General features: G+C 34.3%; 1 protein-coding gene across 1 annotated transcript in view; it reads right to left on the reverse strand.

The window, feature by feature from the left end:
- Positions 1-20,066, reverse strand: part of JAK2 (Janus kinase 2) — a 158,454-nt gene that overhangs the window by 72,004 nt on the left and 66,384 nt on the right. The window contains exons 4-6 of the mRNA XM_051987735.1: positions 18,043-18,166; positions 14,103-14,220; positions 5,712-5,857 (exon numbers count right to left, since the gene is read on the reverse strand). Of these exons, the coding sequence (XP_051843695.1) occupies positions 5,712-5,857; positions 14,103-14,220; positions 18,043-18,166 (388 nt within the window). The remainder of the gene's footprint in view (positions 1-5,711; positions 5,858-14,102; positions 14,221-18,042; positions 18,167-20,066) is intronic.

A 20,066-nucleotide genomic window follows, 5' to 3' on the forward strand; every position in this document is an offset into this window, starting at 1 on the left:
ATTTGTGACCAAATAAAGGACAGAAAGGACAAAAAATGAAATTGTCAAATTTGATTACATTTAAAACTTTTTACACAGACAAATCAGGTGTGGTTAAAATTAGGAGAGAAGATAAAACTGGTAAATTATTTTTAGACTAACTTTTTCCTGATAGATGATTCATTTCTAAGATATATAAAGATCTATTTCAAATTTATAAGAATTAAGAGTTATTTCTCAGAAGACAAATGGTCAAAGGATAGAAAAACATTCAGTTTTCAAAGGAAGAAATCAAAGTTATTAACAACCATATAAAAATATTTCAAATCATTAATAGAGAGATACAAATTAAAGTAACAGAAGTTTCGCCTTTTACTTTTAGACTGTAAACAATGATTAAACAAAATGATAATTCCTGGAAAGGCTTCAGGAAAACAGGCCCACTAATATTGTTGATGGAAATGTGAACTGATCAACTTTTATCTATATTAGCTCCAAAATAATATAATATAAACTATAGCATAATTCTTCACTCTCAGAACAATGCCAATGATTGTAGATGTCAGAAAATCCCAGCACATCCCCAATTATGTAGCCCACCCCTGATCTATATCCTCCTCTAGTTATCTTCCCCTCCCCCACTTTTCCTTCAAAATCTTCTCCGGACTTGAGTGTTTCCCCACTCTCCCATTTGCCAATTGTCCCAAGGCAGTTCCAATCTGCCCCCTACAGAGGTAGAATAAGTAGATTTTTCAACCACCAAATCCCAAGCTATACCCATCTCCCTACAAAGACCATTTCTCCTCACCTAAAGGAACATTTACCTGTGGAACTCACTCCTATCATCTATCATTCCCACCTATCACCAAAGTAAAGCTACTTTCATTTCCCCTCTTTTCCCCCCATCCCCCAGGCATTTGGGGTTGAGTGACTTGTCCAGGGTCACACTGTAATGTTCTAATTTGGTTTTCTGAAGGTCTTAGAGTAGCCTTTGTTTCAGTAGAGGAATCACCATGAGAATAGGCAGGTGTTAAAGTCCAAATACTTTATTATCTCCTTCACAATCTAGTTTCCTTGCCTGGGGCCTGGGCCACCTTGCTGGAGAGCCTTTCAGACTGGCCTTGGTCTCTGTGGGGGAAGTAGGAGGACAAACCAATCATCACAAGGCTGATAAAGATGGAATGAATCTGGCTCTTGAGTCCCTTCAAAGAATATGTCTGGCCCTTCTGAGTCTCTCTCCAAGCCCTTTTAAGTCTGTCTCTGGCTCTGACTCTGGCCGAGTTTGTTGCAGCTTTATATATGCTCTATTTTGAATATAAACCAATCATTATATCACTAGGAAACAATTATTTGTTGTAAGATTAAATCAGTCATACTGAGCTTAGAACACTATTAATCACCATGCTAAACTAGATAGCCATTGTCTCATCAATTCCACTGAGTTATCACTTTGTAAGGAATCCTTGTTTCAAGTTCAGAGTTGTGGCTCATAACATCACACAGCCAGGAAGTGTTAAGTGTCTGAGACCAGATTTCAACTCAGGTCCTCTGGATTTCAGGGCTGGTGCTCTATCCACTCACCACCTTACAGCCTCAATTTCCTCTCTTTTTCAATCCTTTCCCCTATTCCTAATCTATTCCTCTGAATGCTTTTCTCTTCCTGAGATCACAGGAGTGACATTTCCCTCATTGTTAGTCCTTGATATGACTCCAGCACATAACTCTCATGTACCGTCCCACGCTGTAATGTATCACAAAAGCAAAAATAATAACTCAGCTGTATACAAGAGTACTGCCAAGACCTATTCAGAACATTCTTAGCCTGTTACTTTACTGTTACCTCCACTGGACTTTATCCCATCTCCTTGTGTACATTTAGAGAGAAGTTTCTTATTGGTCACTCTGCTGTCAATCTGTTGCTAATGTCCTTGGCCTGCTGAATTTATTCATTCTTCCTGCATTTCTGTTGCTTGGGATGTTCAAGGAACAAATAATTTCTTCAGTTCTGGGTTTCTTTCTAAAAATATGTTTCAAATGCTTCTTGGTTACTAAACTTTTTTTTTTTTTCTATTTATGGTTACACTTGGATTTGTAGAAAGTCTTAAATAGGTTGTCTTAAGTAGAATCCTGAGCTCCACTGTTCTTCAGAACATATTATTCCACTCCTTCCCACATATTCTGGTAAGTGCCAATCTTGTATTATTCAAATTTCCTTTACTTTATATTTGAAGGTTCTCTTTCATCACTTGCAGAACTTACTGTTTCTGAACAGAATTGTTAAATTTAACATCATGTGAGCTAGCACTTGCAACTTTGCTTCCCCCCCCCCCCCCCGGAGGTGACCTGTGAATTCCTTCAATTGGATATTTCATACTGTCAGTCCAAAAGTTTGAAGCAGTTCTCTTCAATTATTTCTTGCATTATTTTGTTAAAGTTTTTTGTTCTCTCATGTTCTTGTGAGAACTTTATAATCCTTAGATCATCTCCACTTATTTTATCTTTGAGATCAGTTCATTTGGTTGCAATAAGCATATTTTCGTTTAATATTAGCATTTTTTGCTTCACTTCTGTACTGTCCATCATATCTATATGATATTACCAATTTAATTGTTCTTTCTTTTGTTTCTTTGGTGTAATTTGCCATCAAAGATTCTAATTTTTCTATTTTGCTCATTGTTTTTGTTGTACAGTATGTAAAATCAGCTCTAATGATTCTCATTTCTTTTTCGAAACACATAGAAACAGCATGGTATGATTCCAAGTTCTCATATTCCATAGGGACTTCTGTCTCAATAAGTATTGGATTATTTTCCTTTGTTTTGCAGTATTTATTTATAGATGCCTGACCTTGTTTACTAAATCTGGAAGGCATATTTCCTTCTGTTTTTAATGTTTTCCTTGTTGATTTATCTATTTTTGGTCAAGGTCTTTGAGTTTTCTAGTCTTAAAAATCTTAGTTAATTTGTCTTCTGCATCCACCCAGATTTCCCCCATTTACTTTCTGATACTGCCCCCTCTCAAGGTGGTTTCCTTTGGGGCTAAATCTTTAAGCATCTTACCATTCTCCCATACTGTTCACCAGCTTGAGTTTCTGTCCCAATTGATTTTTGGGTAGTCAAAACTGGCCCCAGCTATATATTGCGCTCTTCTTGTAAGACTTGGTGGAATACTGCACAATTCCTTCCTTTTCCCTCAACACACACATGGGTATCCTTTCCTGACCCTTGCAACCCAAGCAAATTTTGTAGCTTGTAACAGAAGTCTCCATGGCAATGGAAAGAGAGAGAAAGAGGATCAGGCAAGTAGATTTTGTTGTAAGCTCTCACTCATATTTGGGGTCCTTGGGTCTGCTTGGCCTTGCTGCTAATAGCACAGATGGTGAGAGGAGTAGTACTGACTGAATTCGGGCTTAGTGAACATTCATTAATAGGTTTTTAGGCTAGTTAAAAAAAACCAAAACCTTTTTATGGATTCCGGATATCCTAGATCATAGAGACAATAGAAAGCGCATTTTCCTCTGGCACAAAATTTTTGTTGTAGAGAGGTTTGAGAGGTCACAGAGAGCAAAGAAAACTTCTAGTCCTTCATCTTATTGTTCATGTATGACCTCTACTTTCACTCCTGAATTTTCTCCACTCCATTCCTTTCTTCTCTTTCTAGGCCAATAGATTTCAGTCATGCTCTCTATCCTTGTCACCTTACAATTGTCTCAAAAATCACATTCGTACTCAGAGACAAATTACTGACAAATGTTTACCCCATTTCTAGAGTAATTACCCTTTAAAAGATATCAAAACCATTAACTTTTAGACAGATTAAGGCCCAGTGGATTTTTTTTTTTTAAAGAAAAAGAGGATTTCTAACCTTCCCAAACCAAAGATATACAAAGGCCTAAGAACAAAATGGATGAATGTAAAAACATGGTAGAAAGATGCTACTGAAGGAAGGGCAGTTACTAAGTCAAATATTCAAGGAATAAAATGAATTTTATTGAAGTTTGTATATGTCGATTTTTATATGCTTTAACAGTTGGCAAATATAACTAGAGTGTCATTTCAGCTTATTTGGGTCTCTGAACTTGAAAGAAGAAAGTCACATAAACAAAAATAAAATTAGGGTTTCAATAATTATTCATTTATTTACATCTTGGATTTCAGTAAACAGCTTGCGTCAAAGTGAATTTATATAGACTATATCATATATAGGTCATTTAAAATTTCATTTTGAGAAATTCTCTCTTCATATTAATTCTGGCTTGATAGAAAAATGCTGCTGTTCTGCTACGAACTGATTAACAACTGTCCACTGAGCACATAAATTGCTCTGAAGCTTGTTTGTTATTTCAATAATCTAATAAAGATTTATTCACTAAAGACCTATTTCCATTTGAAGTAACACTAATTTCTTTCTTTTTTTTAAAATAAGGTTTTGATTTTCATAACATATACATAATTTTCTTTTTTTCTTTTTTTTTTAATTATAGCTTTTTATTTACAATACATATGCACGGGTAATTTTTCAACACTGCTCCTTGCAAAACCTTTTATTCCAAATTTTCCCCTCCTTCCCCCTACCCCTTCCCCTAGATGGCAGGTAGTCCAATACATGTTAAATATGTTAAAAATATATGTTAAATCCAATATATGTGTATATATTTATACAGTTATCTTGCTGCACAAGAAAAATTGGATCTAGAAAGAAAGAAAGAAACTTGAGAAAGAAAACAAAAATGCAAGCAAACAATAACAGAAAGAGTGAAAAATGCTATGTTGTGGTCCACACTCATTTCCCATAGTTCTCTCTTTGGCTGTAGACGACTCTCTTTATTACTGAACAATTGGAACTGGTATAAATAATCTTGTTGCTGAAGAGAGCCAGGTCCATCAAAATTGATCATTATATAGTCTTGTTGTTGCCGTGTTACACACAGTTTTCAATATTCACCCTTGTAAAATCTTATGTTCCAAATTTTTCTCCTGTCCTTCCTCTACCACTTCTAGACAGCAAGTAATCCACTATATATTAAACATATGCAATTCTTCTATATATAGTTCCACAATTATCATGCTGTACAAGAAAAATCAGATTAAAAAGGGAAAAAATGAAAAAGAAAACAAATGCAAGCAAACAACAACAACAACAAAAAAATGAAAATACTATGTTGTGGTCCACATTCAGTCCCCACAGTCCTCTCTCTGGGTGAAGATGACTCTCTCCATCACAAGGCCATTGGAAATGGCCTAGAATTACCTTGCTGTTGAAAAGAGTCATGTCCACCAGAATTGATCATTGTATAATCTTGTTGTAGCTGGTAACACTGATTTCTTAAAAGACTATGTCAACAGAATTTTGGTCGAGTATGGATTAAACACCTGCAGCTGGAGAACCAATGTAGTCAAGCCTGGAGGGGCTCACCACCAATTTTCACAGGGTACATAATTTTTTGGTTAAAGCAAACCTTCCAAATAATAGAGGGGCTGTAAACTGTTTTGATGGTAATTATACTGATTAAATTAACAAAGATTTAAAGAACTAATCTAGCTAAGTTTTAAAAAATAATTTAAGACTTTCATAATTCCCTAAGGATATCGTATGTTATAAATGTTACTAAAAATAAGTACTGGGTATAGACCTAAAAATCATTATGATCTTTTTTAAAATAGCAAATAAAATATGAAAATTTTTTCTGTTTTTACTTCTATGTAGCACTAAAATGCTTTTTAAAAAGTTACCTGGTAGAGTTATAGACTGCCAGTGGGGTCTGATCCTTTTCTTTAGCTATTCTCATTATATCTAAGACAGCCATTCCAAGACATTCTTCTTGTGTTTCATGAGTCACAGGTACTTTGATCCATCCATGAACAAAATCATCCCGCCACTGAAAATGAACAGAAAGGTAGGGGAAAATGTTTTTAGTAATTTCAACATCACACTGTTAGCTAAAATACATTGTTCAAAAACATATGTATGTGTTAAAAAAAAAAAAAAAAGAACAGTTCCAGTGCTTTTTTTAAAATGTGCCATAAAGCTCCAGTAATATGTCTTTCTTTCACTTCATCAGGAAAAGACCTGATTTTAACTAGGGCTTCAAAAAAAGGTACAGAACTAGCTTTTTTCAATCCATATACTTGTGATATTTAAATGATATTCATTTACTAAATATTTACTGAGTACCTATTATGTATGAGGTCCTATTTTAATTAACAATAGCTGACATTTACACAGAACATTAAAATTTGCTCTTTCCATATGTTTTCTCACTTTATTCTCACATTCATATTGCTATAACTATGCCAACTCCATGAGGTTAAAAGAGGTTGTGACTTGTGCAGGGCCATAGTCTGCAAATGCCTACAAAGAACATTTGACTTCAGGACTTCCTGCTATATATTCTTATCCCTTCTGCCATGCTGTCTCCCAACAAAGAGTATCACCAAGTAAAATACTCAATCCTTGCTTTTAATGAACTTATTACTTAAGAAGACGAAATATTTATATTCATCACCCCAAGACAAAGCAGGATACATTGCACAATAATAGTAAACATTTCTTTTCTATTTTAAGATTCATGTACCTCAGTCCTCAAGATAAATACTATGAGGTACAAAAGCTCCCACCAAATTTCTTTGAGAATGCAAATATGATTTTGTTACCTGAGTCAGGAAGAGCAAAGACAGAGAAAGAAAATGCCTATTTTCCAAATGAATAATTATGCATAAAATTTAAATAAAATACCGCCATATGGCATAATCAGGTGGGATTTATACTAAGAATGTAGAACTGATTCAATAGTAGGAAAACCATCAGCTCAGTTGACCATAGCAATAATAAGTGATCATCTCAACAAATACAAAAAAAGCCTTTGAGAAAATACAACACTAATTACTATTAAAAATATTAGAAAGCATAGAAATATGCTTAATATGATAAATAAATCCTTATCTATTTAAAACCAAGAGCAAATATTATCTGTAACAGGAATAAACTATAAGCAATCCCAATACAACTGGGGTGAAGCAAGGTTGCCCAGTATCACTATTATTATTCAATATTATATTGAAAATGCTAGCTTATAGGTATTGAGGAAACAGAACTATCACTTTTTGCAGATGATATTATGATATACTTAAGAGAACCCTAGAAAATCAACCAAAAAACTACTGAAACAATGAATAACTTTAGCAAAGTTTTTGCAGGACATAAAAAAATCCATACATATCATTATGATATATATATATATAACAAAATTCAGCAAGTAAAGACAGTAAGAGAAATTCCTTTGAAAACAACTATCTAAATAAACAACTATCTAAATAACTGAGTACAGTCTAATTGTCAAGATAAATCCAGGGACTCAATAAAACAATAACAAAATATTTTTAACAAAAATAAAGATGTAAACAAGTGGACAAATATTCATTGCTCACAGGTAGAGCCAAACAATATAATAAAAATGACAACTCTATCTAAAATGCCATACCCAATCAAACTACTAAAAAAATTTTTATAGTGTGGAAAAAATTACAAAATTTATCTGGAAGAACAAAAAATCTAAGACTCTCAAGGTAATCAATGAAAAAAATTGTGAAGGAAGGCAACTTAGCAGTACAGATTTCAAACTATTACAAAGCAGTAATCATCAAAACAATCTGGTATTGGTTAAGAAATAGAGTGGTACATCAGTGGACTAGAAGAGTCCACAATACACAATAATAAATGACCACAGCAATCTAGTGTTTGATAAATTCAAAGATCCAAACTTTGGAGAAAAGGATTTATCATCTGACAAAAATTGCTGGGAATAACTGGAGAGCAGTTTAGCAGAAATAAGGCACAAGGCAACATCAGAGTGATAGCTCACTTAAGAAAAGACATTAGGACAGACAGTAAAGGATACTACTTGGGGCAATGGAAAATGAAGGATACTGGGTCTGTATCAAGAAAACTCATCTTCCTGAATTAAAGTCTAGTCTCATACATTTACCCTAAACAACTCACTTAACCCTTTTTGCCTCGATTTCTTCATCTACAAATTGAGCTGGAGAAGAAAAATGGCAAAGCATACCAATATCTTTATCAAGAAAACCTCAAATGGAATCAGGAGAATTTGGACGCAACTGAAGATGACCGATCAGCAACAGACAACAAAGAGGTTAAATGATTTTGTCATTTTTGTCCCTTTTCCTAATCATCTTCTCTCCAGAGAAATTCATACACCAAGTTAAAAACTCTAAATGTTTTCAGGTCAAGAAAATAAAATACCTGGAAATGCTAGTTAAATTTAACTTTGGCCATAATACACATACATATAATGTTTTTTCTTTTCCTAAGTAACTTTAAAATTTTTCATCTTTTCCTTGTACTTTGCTTTATGCTGTTCAGTCATTTTCAGTTGTATCCAACTAATATTGTGTAATTTATACCTGTGTAATCAAAAAAACAAACAAAAATAGCCCAAACACCTTAGGTCTTATTATAGTTATTTAATGAGGATTTTTGTAAGTTCTGTGACATGTATTTTTCATAGTGAACAATGTTACCAGCTTAAACTTAATTTTAAAATTTCAATTTTTAATGTAACAAAATTTAAGCCATGGTCACAAAATCACATAATGAAATTCAATTGGGAGGGAACATGGAATAAATATAAGCTATTTTCTACAGCCAAAAAAAATGAAAAAGATTGGAAAGTTTTTTATTTGTCAATGGCCATTTACTTGCTAAGTCACTATGAACATCTTGACTTGAAAAAGTCAAGCAGAATTATGTACTGAGAACAGATTAGGTTATTTGTTGCTATGACTTTCTTCACTCTCCAAGTTTGGTTTCCAAAGGAAAAACTGAAAAAGTCTCTGAAACAATTGAAAATGTATTTGTTTTTGATGTATGCTAAGGGCAGTACCATACAATGGAAAAGTCTCCAGTTTTTCAGTTATTCAAAAATGTTAACCTTTCACTGATTCCATTAAGATAGTTTAGCTTGGATACTTACTGCATATCTTGGGCACTGATGCAATTTAAAGATGATTGGATTATTTTATTTCATTTATAAAGCAATAAACTTTGGAAGGGGAGGGTCGTAAACACTACCAAAAAGCCAAGAAAAACATATGGGGCTATTCAAAGACTCTCTATGGAGTTCTCACTATGAAGTTACAATGCCATGTTAAATTTCAGTTTTTCTCTCACATTGATATCTGGTTCTATTTTGGTGTTAAGAACAAACATCTGGGCTCTCCTCTCACTTCTAGAATTTACTAGTTCCATGGCAGACTACTTAGTCTCTGTGAGCCTCAGTTTCCTTATCTGTCAAACTGAGATTAAGAACAGTATTACAGTGAAAACTAAATTAATAAAGAATGTAAAGAAACAGTATAACATCAGAGTACTAAATGCCAACTAATATTACTGAGTATTAAATATTCATTCAACTTTCATAACTACCTGATAATAGTCTAACTATTGCAGCCAGTAACACAGTGGAGAGAGCTCTGGATCTGGAATCAGGAAGATGTGGTTCAAATCCAATTTCAAACACTCCTCACTATGGGATCATGGATAAGTCGCCTGACCACTGTTTGCCTGTTTCTTCAACTGTAAAATTGGGATAATAATAGCATTTACCCCTCAGTACGGTGACTAGCACATAACAGGCCTTCTATGAATGTTTATTCCCTTTCCTTCTTTCTCTCCTTCAGACTTCCTCCCAGTAACTGACACTTAACTATGAGACAGCTAAAAACCTGTAAATGCCATACTAGCAGAAAAAGAATCATGCATAACAATGGTTCTGCCATAGCCATTATCAGAGACTATAACAAAGATAACCACTGAGACTAAGGAGTAGAGTGTGAATCTTTGTTAACACTTTGTTTTTTCCAGAGAGGACTATGGGAATTGAATGTGGAGATAACATTCTCATTATTTTTGCTGCTGTTCACTTGTATTTTGTTTTCTTACTCATTTACTTTCCATTTTGATCTGGTTTTTCTTCTGCAGCAAGAGAAATGTATAAATATGTTTACACATATTGGCTTTAAACATATATTTTAACATGTATAACATATATTGGATTGCTTGCCATCTAGGGGAGGGGATGGAGAGAAGAAGGGAAAAATCTGAAACACAAGGCTATGCAAGAATCAATATTGAAAAATTATCCATGCATATGTTTTGAAAATAAAAAAAACTTAAACAACAACAACAAACAAACAAACAAAAAACTCTGGTTTTCTAACAGTACTTTGTGGTCACCTGCCTAAAAAATACTATTATACCTAAGTTACTCTCATAGTTTTTCTTAATTTTGTCTTCACTCACACTAGTTTGTTAGGTATCAAAGAAAATGAATTAAAGTTATTAATGCAAAAACATTTGAATTTGTTTTTTAATTCAAGACAGCAGATAAGAAAATACATAGGTTAAAAGTGCTAATTAGTGCCATAGAATAAATTCTGGTCCTGGAGTCAGAAAACCTTGGCTAAAATTCCATTTCTAATACTAAGAATGAGACTTCTAAAATCCCCATTCTATCTTAGTAATCTTACTTAACTTTCATGGACCTCAATGTCCTCATCTGAAAATGAGGGTGTTAGGTTAAAAAGCTGTGAATGCCACAACAGCGGGGGAAAAGATCCATGAAGTACAGTGCTAGTCCCATGTCAGTTCTAGATCTATAGTTGTATATTGACCTTCTCTTATACCTAAATGTAATACATCAGTAAGAAATGTAACAGGCACAACTTTCAGAAAGCCTGAACTTGTACCTAGATGGCCTTTCACAAATTTTCACACAATTCATATTTTTATATTTCTTACATTTTACTACCTATCCTTTTTTTTTCATAGCAAAAATTTTAATAGGCATATGTTAAAAATTAAGATAATACAAAATTGTTAATAGGCACACATTAAAATTAATATATAACATATAACACAAAGATTGTTAATAAGCACATATTAAAATTAACACATAATATATAACACAAAAGTGTTAATAGGCACATATTAAAATAAACATATATAACACAAAGGTTGCTAATAGGCATATTAATAAGGGCATTTTGGGTGGCACAGTGGCTAGAAGGCTGGGCCTGGCATCAGGAAAACTTCTCTCTGGTTGTTGCTCAGTTGTGACAGCCATGTCCAGCCCTTGTTGTCCCCATTTGGTCTTTTCTTCGCAGAGATCTTCCCTAGTGGATCCAGTGGATCCATTTTGTCAGATAGTCGGAGGTAAAATGACTTGTCCGGAGTTAGGCAGGATGTGAGGCTAGATTTGAATTCAGTTCTTCTTGACTCCAGGTTCTGTGCTCCATCTCTCTCTCTCTCTTTTTTTTTTTTTTTTTTTTTTTTTTTTTTTTTGTGAGTGGGGTGGGGAGGAGACATTTATTTGGTCACTCCAGATACAGGATTTGGAGGCACAGGAGTCAAGGACATGTTACAATGTGCCAGACCATTGGAAGCACAATGGCAAGTGAAAAGAACATCGACTCTGAAGACAGAGGACTTGAATGAAACACTTGAGTCTTGCAGTATATCCTTCAATTTCTCATCTTTGTTGAAGTAGTTGTAGGAGGAGTTGGGTTGAACTGTATTCTCTTACTTTACTATGTTATCTAGTTTCTCCTTTTTCTACTTCTCTTGATTCCTGTTGCTGGAGATCAAATGTTTAAGTCTGGTTTTTTCCTTAGAAACAGATGGAATTCCTCTATTTCATTAAATGTCCGTGGAAAAAATACTCAGCTTAGCTGGGTAGTTTATTCTTGGCTGCATTCCAAATTCTTTTGCCTTTTGGAATATCTGATTCCAGGCCCTTCGATCCTTTAATGTTGAGGCAGTCAGATCTTGCGTGACCCTTACTGTGGCATCTCGGTATTTGAACTGTTTTTTCCTGGCTGCTTGTAAAATTTTTTCTTTAGTCTGAAAATTCTGAAGTTTGGCCACAATATTCCTCAGAGTCTTTATTTTAGGTCTTTTTCAGAAGGTGTTTGATGAATTCTTTCAATGCCTATTTTCCCTTCCGATTCTATTACTTCTGGGCAGTTCTCTTTGATGATTTCCTGTAAAATAGTATCTAGGCTCTTTTTTTCATCATAATTTTCTGGTAGTCCGATGATCCTCAGGTTATCTCTCCTAGATCTATTTTCCAGGTCTGTTGTTTTTCCAAGTAAATATTTGACATTTTTTTCCAATCTTCCATTTTTTTGGTTTTGCTGGACCGATTCTTGATGTCTCAATGAATCAGTCATTTCTATTTGTTCAGTTCTGATTTTTAGTGAGTTATTTTCTTCATTATCTTTTTTTACTTCTTTTTGTATATGTCCAATTGAGTTGTTTTGCTCTATGGAATTTTTTTCCATTTCACTAATTTTTTTTTTAGTGAGTTATTTTCTTTTTCCAATTCACAAATTCTGTTTCCCTGCACTTCTTGGGAGTTTTTTTTCTTTTCCAATTCACATTTTAGGAAGTCGTTGCTCTCTTGCATAGCTTCTCTTTCCTTTCCCCATTTCTCTTCTAGCTCTCTTTTAAGATTTTTAATAGTCTCTTCTAGGAGAGCCTTTTGTATTGGAGACCAACAATTGTTTGGAGACTGTCTGCAATTAGTCTCTTCAGGGTTGAAAAGCTGTTCTTTTTCTTTATAGAAACTATCAATAGTTCTTTTGATTTTTTTACTCATTGTGTTAAAGCCTGTAGGGTCTGCCTTCAGGGCCAGGAGGTTACCAGCTTCCTCTGCAGAGCAGTGAAAGGTATATGGAGGGGTAGCTGTCCTGCCAACCAGCTACAAAAAGCAGTGAGGTACTAGAGTGCTCTGGGAAAGAGTTTCCCACCCGGAAGTAACTCAGGCCTGCAGGGCTGAGCTGGGAAAGTGCCCTTCAAAGAATCCCAGCTATGTGAGATAACGACTGTCCTGGGGCTAGACGCTGAGCAGTGAGAGTTTCACTTCCCAAGCCAAATCCCGCCCTGGGGCTGTGGGTATTAGCAGCTGAGCAGTGAATGGATTTGCAGGGACCAGAAGTGTCTGCCAGGGAAGCACAGTCAGCTGGGGAGGTTCTATTGCTCCAGGATGAGCCCCTCACTCTGCCGATCAGAGGCTGCCCAGGCTGTGCCCCCCTGCTGTGCAGATTAGTAACTGCCCCTGCAAAAACCCTGAACTGCCAGATGCGGCTGCAGGGCTGTGGTAAAGTCTGCCTGAGTCACTTCCAGGTTTGAGGGGTTACAGCCAGATCTGGTTAGGTTCTGGCGTTTTTTAGAGGACCCTCTGTTTTAGGCTTTAACTTTTCTGCCAGTTTACTGCTTTGTAGTCAAGGCAGAGCAGTTAGCCTATAGCAGAGTGGTCCCTATAACTTCTCTAGCCACAGAGATCACCTGCGCCCCTGGTCTGCTCAGGACGCTAGTCTCTCGCTGCCTGTGCTAGCCTGTTCCTGGCCCCTCAGGACAAACCTTTCCTGGCAAGCTTCCGGATTGACTTCGGCTGGTAAGTTGTAGTGCTTCTCATCTTCATGAATTTAAGCAGTGAAGAGCTATTTTTGAGGCTGGATTAAATAGTTGGTTATGAGGGGAATGAGAGGAGCTTAGAGAGTCGTGTGCCTGCTCCGCCATCTTGGCTACGCCCCTGGAAGTCCCAACAGTGATTGCTTTGAAAGAGAGCCTACCTATCCTTTAAAATGCCTGACATCTGTAAGGAACTACAAGGTAGAAAAACAATGCTCCTAAAATGTTTCATTGTCTTTCTTCCAACCATTTGGAAAATAACTATGTGAATACTCTACATGAGTTTAAAAGAGATCCCTATAAAATATGGGATTCTCCTTATTAATATTAATATTAATAATTACTGAGTTCATAATAATATTAATTATAAATATTAAGAGAAGTGGGGTAAAAAAGGAAAGAAACCAGGAAATTGAATGAGTCTTAATAGACCAGGTGAAAATATATTCTATTATCTACAATCTTAAGATAAAAAATAAAGCCAACAATGTGTTACTCTGCCCCTGCTAATTAAGGTAGGTGCCAATTTTGCTTCTGCATGAAGTTGGCTATGATTAAAGAACATACAAAAGAAAAAAAGTTTATCAAATTATAAAAAACACAGATACGGGGGGGGGGGGGGAGAAGCATACCTGAGCAAAAAGGTAAGACATGACAAAGTCATCAAGAAGAGGGGCTTCTGCACCTCGAGATATTCCATACCGGTATGTTCTATTACCTCCATTACAATACCAATGAGGAAAGTAAAACCTAGGAAAAAGATAATTGGTAGCAATGAGTTCATTTTCAACTAAAACAAAAACAACTCATATATCAATTTTTTGAAGAATGTAATCTTTTTTTTTAAATGGCTCCATCAACAACCAGCACAAGTGAATTTGAATTACATATTGTGAATAATAGATATAGATTCTATAGATAATAAAAGTATATTTTCATTTTGAATAATATTCATTTAATCATAAGTTTTAAAGCTGTGTCTTTTAAGAAGATGTCTGGGAAGAAAGATAAATGAGAAAATATCAATCTACTCAGAAAACCTGATGAACATTTATGAGCATGAGTATTACTAACCCTGCCTTTTAATCAGATTCAGCAGTACTGACAAAATGCAGAAAGCACTTTAAAGATAATGACTCACCCCACAATCCTTCCATTATTCCTTCACTAGCTACATTTTCACTACAAAATATGAAGTAGTAAAGCCGAATCTAGTTAGTAATCTAAAAATTCAAACAATACAATCTAGAAATAAAAATTGTTTTTTTGAGACATAAAAGAGCTAACTCCCTTAGCAAACCCCTATTACTAATAAAAGTAACTAAACAACTTATATTCCATATTTGTTATTTTAATCTAGGCTTGAAAGGATCATAAAATCCAAATATCTAAACTTTTAAGGAAGCAACATAGAAGCCCTAAGAGAGTGGTGTAAAAAACAAACTATCTTAATGCCTTTTGGCTAGATTTCCATTGGATTGTGTTTATGGAAGACCCTGAGAATATTTGCTGCATATATGTATTTGACTTATGACACAGGAGTAATACTAGAACTTGAATAAATTTAGAATCAGAAAAGAACTTAGAGATTATCTAAGTCAATCCATTCATTTTATAGGTGAAGAAACTGAGGGAAGGGAGGTGTGTATAAAAGAGAGGAGGGAAGAATTAACTGAAAAGTACTAAGAACTTCCACCTCCTGTCTATACTGTTACCTCATGTCTAAAAGACAATGCTTCCTTATTTCCTCCTCTCAAAATCTTTTTCCTTCAGGATTTAGCTCAGGAGTCATCTCTTCTCTACAGCCTTCTTTCTTTGATACTGGCTCTTGACTACTCTCCCCATTGCTTAGTGCTCTTTTTGTCTGTGGCTTCAAAGAGAAAAACTAGAAGTAATGAGTGCAAGCAAATTTAAGTTGGATATAAGGAGAAAAGTTCCTAAGAATTAACCATGCAAAAGTGGAGCAGGCTGCCGAGAAAGATAGTATATTAGCTTCCCCCTCAAGCAAAGATGGGATGCTCACTTCTCTGGTACTTGTAGATGGTATTCTTTAGAAGATGTAGCTCATTGCAATGTAGTGATAAAAATGGACATTCAAAGTCACCTAGTACAATTCCCTCATTTTATTGTTGAGGAAACTAGATAGCCAAGAGGGACTTTATGCTCTGAGATTTGGTGACTCCTCAAATTAGCTGGTATTACATTTATTTACATGCTGTATTTCTCCAGTAGAATATTAGCTCCTTAAGGAGACCTCTTTTCCATACTTGCACGCTCAGTGTACTATATAAAATAGCCACTTAAATACTGTTTACTGAATTGAACTGAGAAAACAAAAAGGGAGTGGAATAAAGACACACTTTATTTAAGGCTGAACCCAGAAAACAGTTACCATATATGAGACCTTAGGTAACAACTTCTCTGGGCTTGTTTCCAATTGTAAAATGAGAAAGTTGGCCTATATGTCATCTGAAGCCCCATCCAATTTTACATCTATGATAGCCTAATCCTAAATTCTAATTTTTTAAAAAAACTAATGCCACTCTTATTGTCATAAGTTGTTTTTAAACATGGTAGGTTAACATTTTGTAAAATTTTTTAAAATGATGAGCTGATTTATTCAAAGAATAACATAAAAATCTGTTTGCTAAAGAAGCTGCAAATTCACATCTTACACCATTAATGCTTTTGTAATTAATAGTGTATTGATACTTCTGGAATTAGAAAACTCATTTTACAGATAAGGAAACTGAGGCAAACATGGTTAAGTGACTTGTTCAGGCCACAAAGCTAATTAATGTTTGACGCCAGATTGGAACTTGGAAAGATAAGTCTATTTACTGTGTCACCCAGCTCAGCAATAATAAAATGTTTATATTCCACTAAGTAAAAATGCCAAAATCTAAGTTTTTCACAGTCATTATCATACTGAAATTTAATTTTAAAAACCTAGTTTTGAAATTGTCTCCCTCTTTTTTGATTAAAAACAAACAATATCAATAAAACCAAGAAAAATACAAACTCATTGGTCAACCTGCCATCTGGGGGAAGGGTGGGGGGAAGAAGGGGAAAAGTTGGAACAAAAGGTTTTGCAATTGTCAATGCTGAAAAATTATCCATGCATATATCTTATAAATAAAAAGCTATTAAAAAAAAGAAAAATACAAACTCCCTTAATAATGCTGATTTATAAACAGCATAAGTCACAGAAGTTTCAAAATACAAAACTAAGTTATCTTATATATTTGTACATTTGCTGTTTCAAAATACAAAACTAAGTTATCTTATATATTTGTACATTTGCTGAACATATATGAGTGTACATTGAATGATGTACAATTATATATGCATGTACATATTTGTGTTTTTAAACATATACATGCTTCATTCATTCAGCAATTATCTACTAACTACCATGTTTATGAAGATAAACAATAGTCACTGCTTTACTAAATATGATAAGAAAAGTATAGATACAAAGTAATTTCCATGGGAAAGGCAGGAACAATTGACAGAATAAGGAAGGTAGGGACTGATCCTCTGAGATAAAATGAATCTCAGGAATGAGGGATGGATATGGAAGAAAAGCATCCTCTGAAAAGGTATAGAAACTTTTTGACCTCTCATCTGACAGCTGACATGCCTGACTCCCTCCCCTCTGCTAGATACTCTCTAGTTTATTATGTTTCCCCTGATAGAATATAAACTACACAAGTGCCAGAGATGTTTTTGGTATTTGTGTCCCCAGGACTTAGATAAATTCTTGGATATGTGGCAAGTACTGATGGAATGATTGATCGATTGATTACATGCCTGTAACCTCATTCCTGAGTAGAATGTAATCTAGATGAAGTCAGCAGCTCTCTTTTATAAAAATCTGAATCCACCGCTCCTAGCTCCTAATGGGTGCATAATGGACATAAATAAATGTTTGTTGAATTCAACTGAGATATCTACAAGACATCCAGTGGAGTGGTCCATTAGGCAGTTATTGACATGGATCTATAAGATGAAGAAAGAAACTAGCTTAACAGTCAGATCTAAGTGTTGTAGACATGTTATGTCTGATTTCATTGAGATGCAATAAATATCAAGTTAAATCTGATTCACTAAGATGTACTGAATCTCACTTGAATTTCAAAATAAGTATTTGCAAAAGCCCATCATTTCCTCATGAATAACTGAGAAAAAATTACTTGTAGAACTTTATTTTAGAATTCAAAGGACTTATTTTTATGAGAAATGTTCTCTATCCCGTGAACTTTCAGCATTGTTAAGTGTCCTCACCAACTTGTGTTTCCACAAATATAATCAGAAATGTTGAACTTTCAGTCACCTCTAAAATGTAATTAGCCATAAAATTTGATTCCTAGAGCATTCTGATTAAACAACTGTTTACTCTTTTACATAAAGGAGATTTGTTCTGATTTCTTCTCTGTTGATTTAGTACCTTAATTTTTGTAATTAGTTTGAAAATCTGTCACCTCCTTCCCCCTTCCCCCCCCCCCCCAGCCCTTTCCACTTCTTCTCATCATCACATAAAGCATTTCATTAATTTATTTGGAAAAGTACCTTATTCGGTAGAGTACATTGTATCTGGTTGCCTCATCCACATGGAAGACATGGTTGGGAGGATACCAGATCCTCTCAGTTTCACTCATTAAAGCAAACATATTATGATAGACAGGGGTGATACCTAGAAAAACAGAAAAATCATGATAGCTATTGTTCAACATAAATATGAAACAAAAAGTATATGTATTTTAAACTTCTAATTAGCAGTGGTAAGATATGGACTCACTAAAAGTACTTGAAAAACCAAATATACATCCTTCAGTATGACAGTTTAGTAACAACTCAAAACTGTCCCAAATACATTAGGTTTCTGCATTCTACTAAACAGAAGAGAAAGCACAGGAATGGGAAGCTAAGTTTAACTGTGGTTGCATTTAAAATTAGATAAAGCAATGATCAGGTATCTGATTTTTCTTCCTCTCAGGTAATAATTGTTTTTGATATACAATGAAAAATTCTAGGAAGAAGGATATATTGCTCTAATGAGAGACAACAGGTAAGAACACATACTTTTACGACTGATTAAAGCACTGGTAAATTTAATATGACAATATGCCATGTCATAATATGACAAAAACATGAATTATACGGTTTTACTTTATTAAGATTAAACACAATGAGTTTAACAGTTATTCATAAATGAAATAGTCATTTTAAATTCTGTATTGATATAACATATTCAAGGATTATTACTTTATCAAATATAAATATGAAATTACAGAATTATAATGAAGGCAGATATGATTAGTATAGATTTAAAAATAAAGTTTAAATATTATGCAGAAAAAACATTTTTGCTAATCATCAATGTAAATTTACACTGCTTTGTATGTAGGTGGTGAAATTAACAAATATATATTGTCAATCTAATGAGTTTTTCCAACAAGGTTATAAAGAGTGGTAATGTAGCTTAAGATGAGAGTACATAAATTATGTAACGTAGCAAAAAAGCCTATTCTAAAGACAAATGATGAATTGGGTATAATTTACATATATCTCTTTAAATTACTATAGATAGTACAAGTTCAATTATCCTCATCTTCCAGGTTCTAGGGAAGAATCTGGTTTCTGAGAAGTTAAATGGTTTGCCCATGATTAGATATCTAGTGTCTAAGGAAAGACAGAGGAAACTCTGGGGTAGCAAAAGCTATGACAGTGGACAACAAATCCGACATGTTCAAAAAAGTCTTTAAATGTTTTCTGAGAACCAGTCCAAGCAAGTGTAGAAAAATTCCTTACTAAAAAACTGAACATGAGGTTATTAACTTTTTGATCATGATGATTCATGGTGAAAATACTAAATGGTCCTCAGTCCTGTGTGACTCTCCTACTTCTAGAAATGATTGTGAAATGGAATAAAAAGGGGCAAAAGTTTTCAGAACCACAAATTTAACAATTCATCTATAAATATTAACATATTTGCTAATATTCAACATGATCTCTTTCCAAATGAACAAATTAGCATAATACCGAAGGAAAGAAATCATATCCTTATTGATATTCTTGTTAAAAAATAAAAACCCTTAGGGGCACTAGATGGCATAATGGATAGAACACCAATTCTGACTAAGTTCAAATCTAGCTTCAGACACTGAGCATGTACTAGCTGTGTAATCCTGGGCAAGTCACTTAGCCCCAATTGCCTTGCCAAAAAAAGAAAAAAACCTAACCAAAAACAAACAAAAATAAAACCTATAATACATAAAAGTTTCTAGTAAATGGAAGAATAGCTCTCTGTTTCTTCTTATATAGGAAAAAAAAGGTTTGGTTTGATTGTTCATCCTAAAACAACTAGAAATATAACTTCCAGGGACACATTCTCTCCTTGTAGCAATCCTGATGAGAATAAATAGATACCAAATAGATAATTATGGCTCACATTTAAATATTCACACCTCTTCTTTGCTCTTTCTTCCCTGCCCTCCCCCCCAAAAAACTATTATTCTTCTATTATTATGTCTTTTCCATTAGAATGTTGTTTTCTCTCTATTTTTGAAGATCAATGACATTGTAAATGACTG

The sequence above is a fragment of the Antechinus flavipes genome, chromosome 1 (genome assembly GCF_016432865.1).
Source record: "Antechinus flavipes isolate AdamAnt ecotype Samford, QLD, Australia chromosome 1, AdamAnt_v2, whole genome shotgun sequence".
In the NCBI taxonomy this organism is placed as follows: domain Eukaryota; kingdom Metazoa; phylum Chordata; class Mammalia; order Dasyuromorphia; family Dasyuridae; genus Antechinus; species Antechinus flavipes.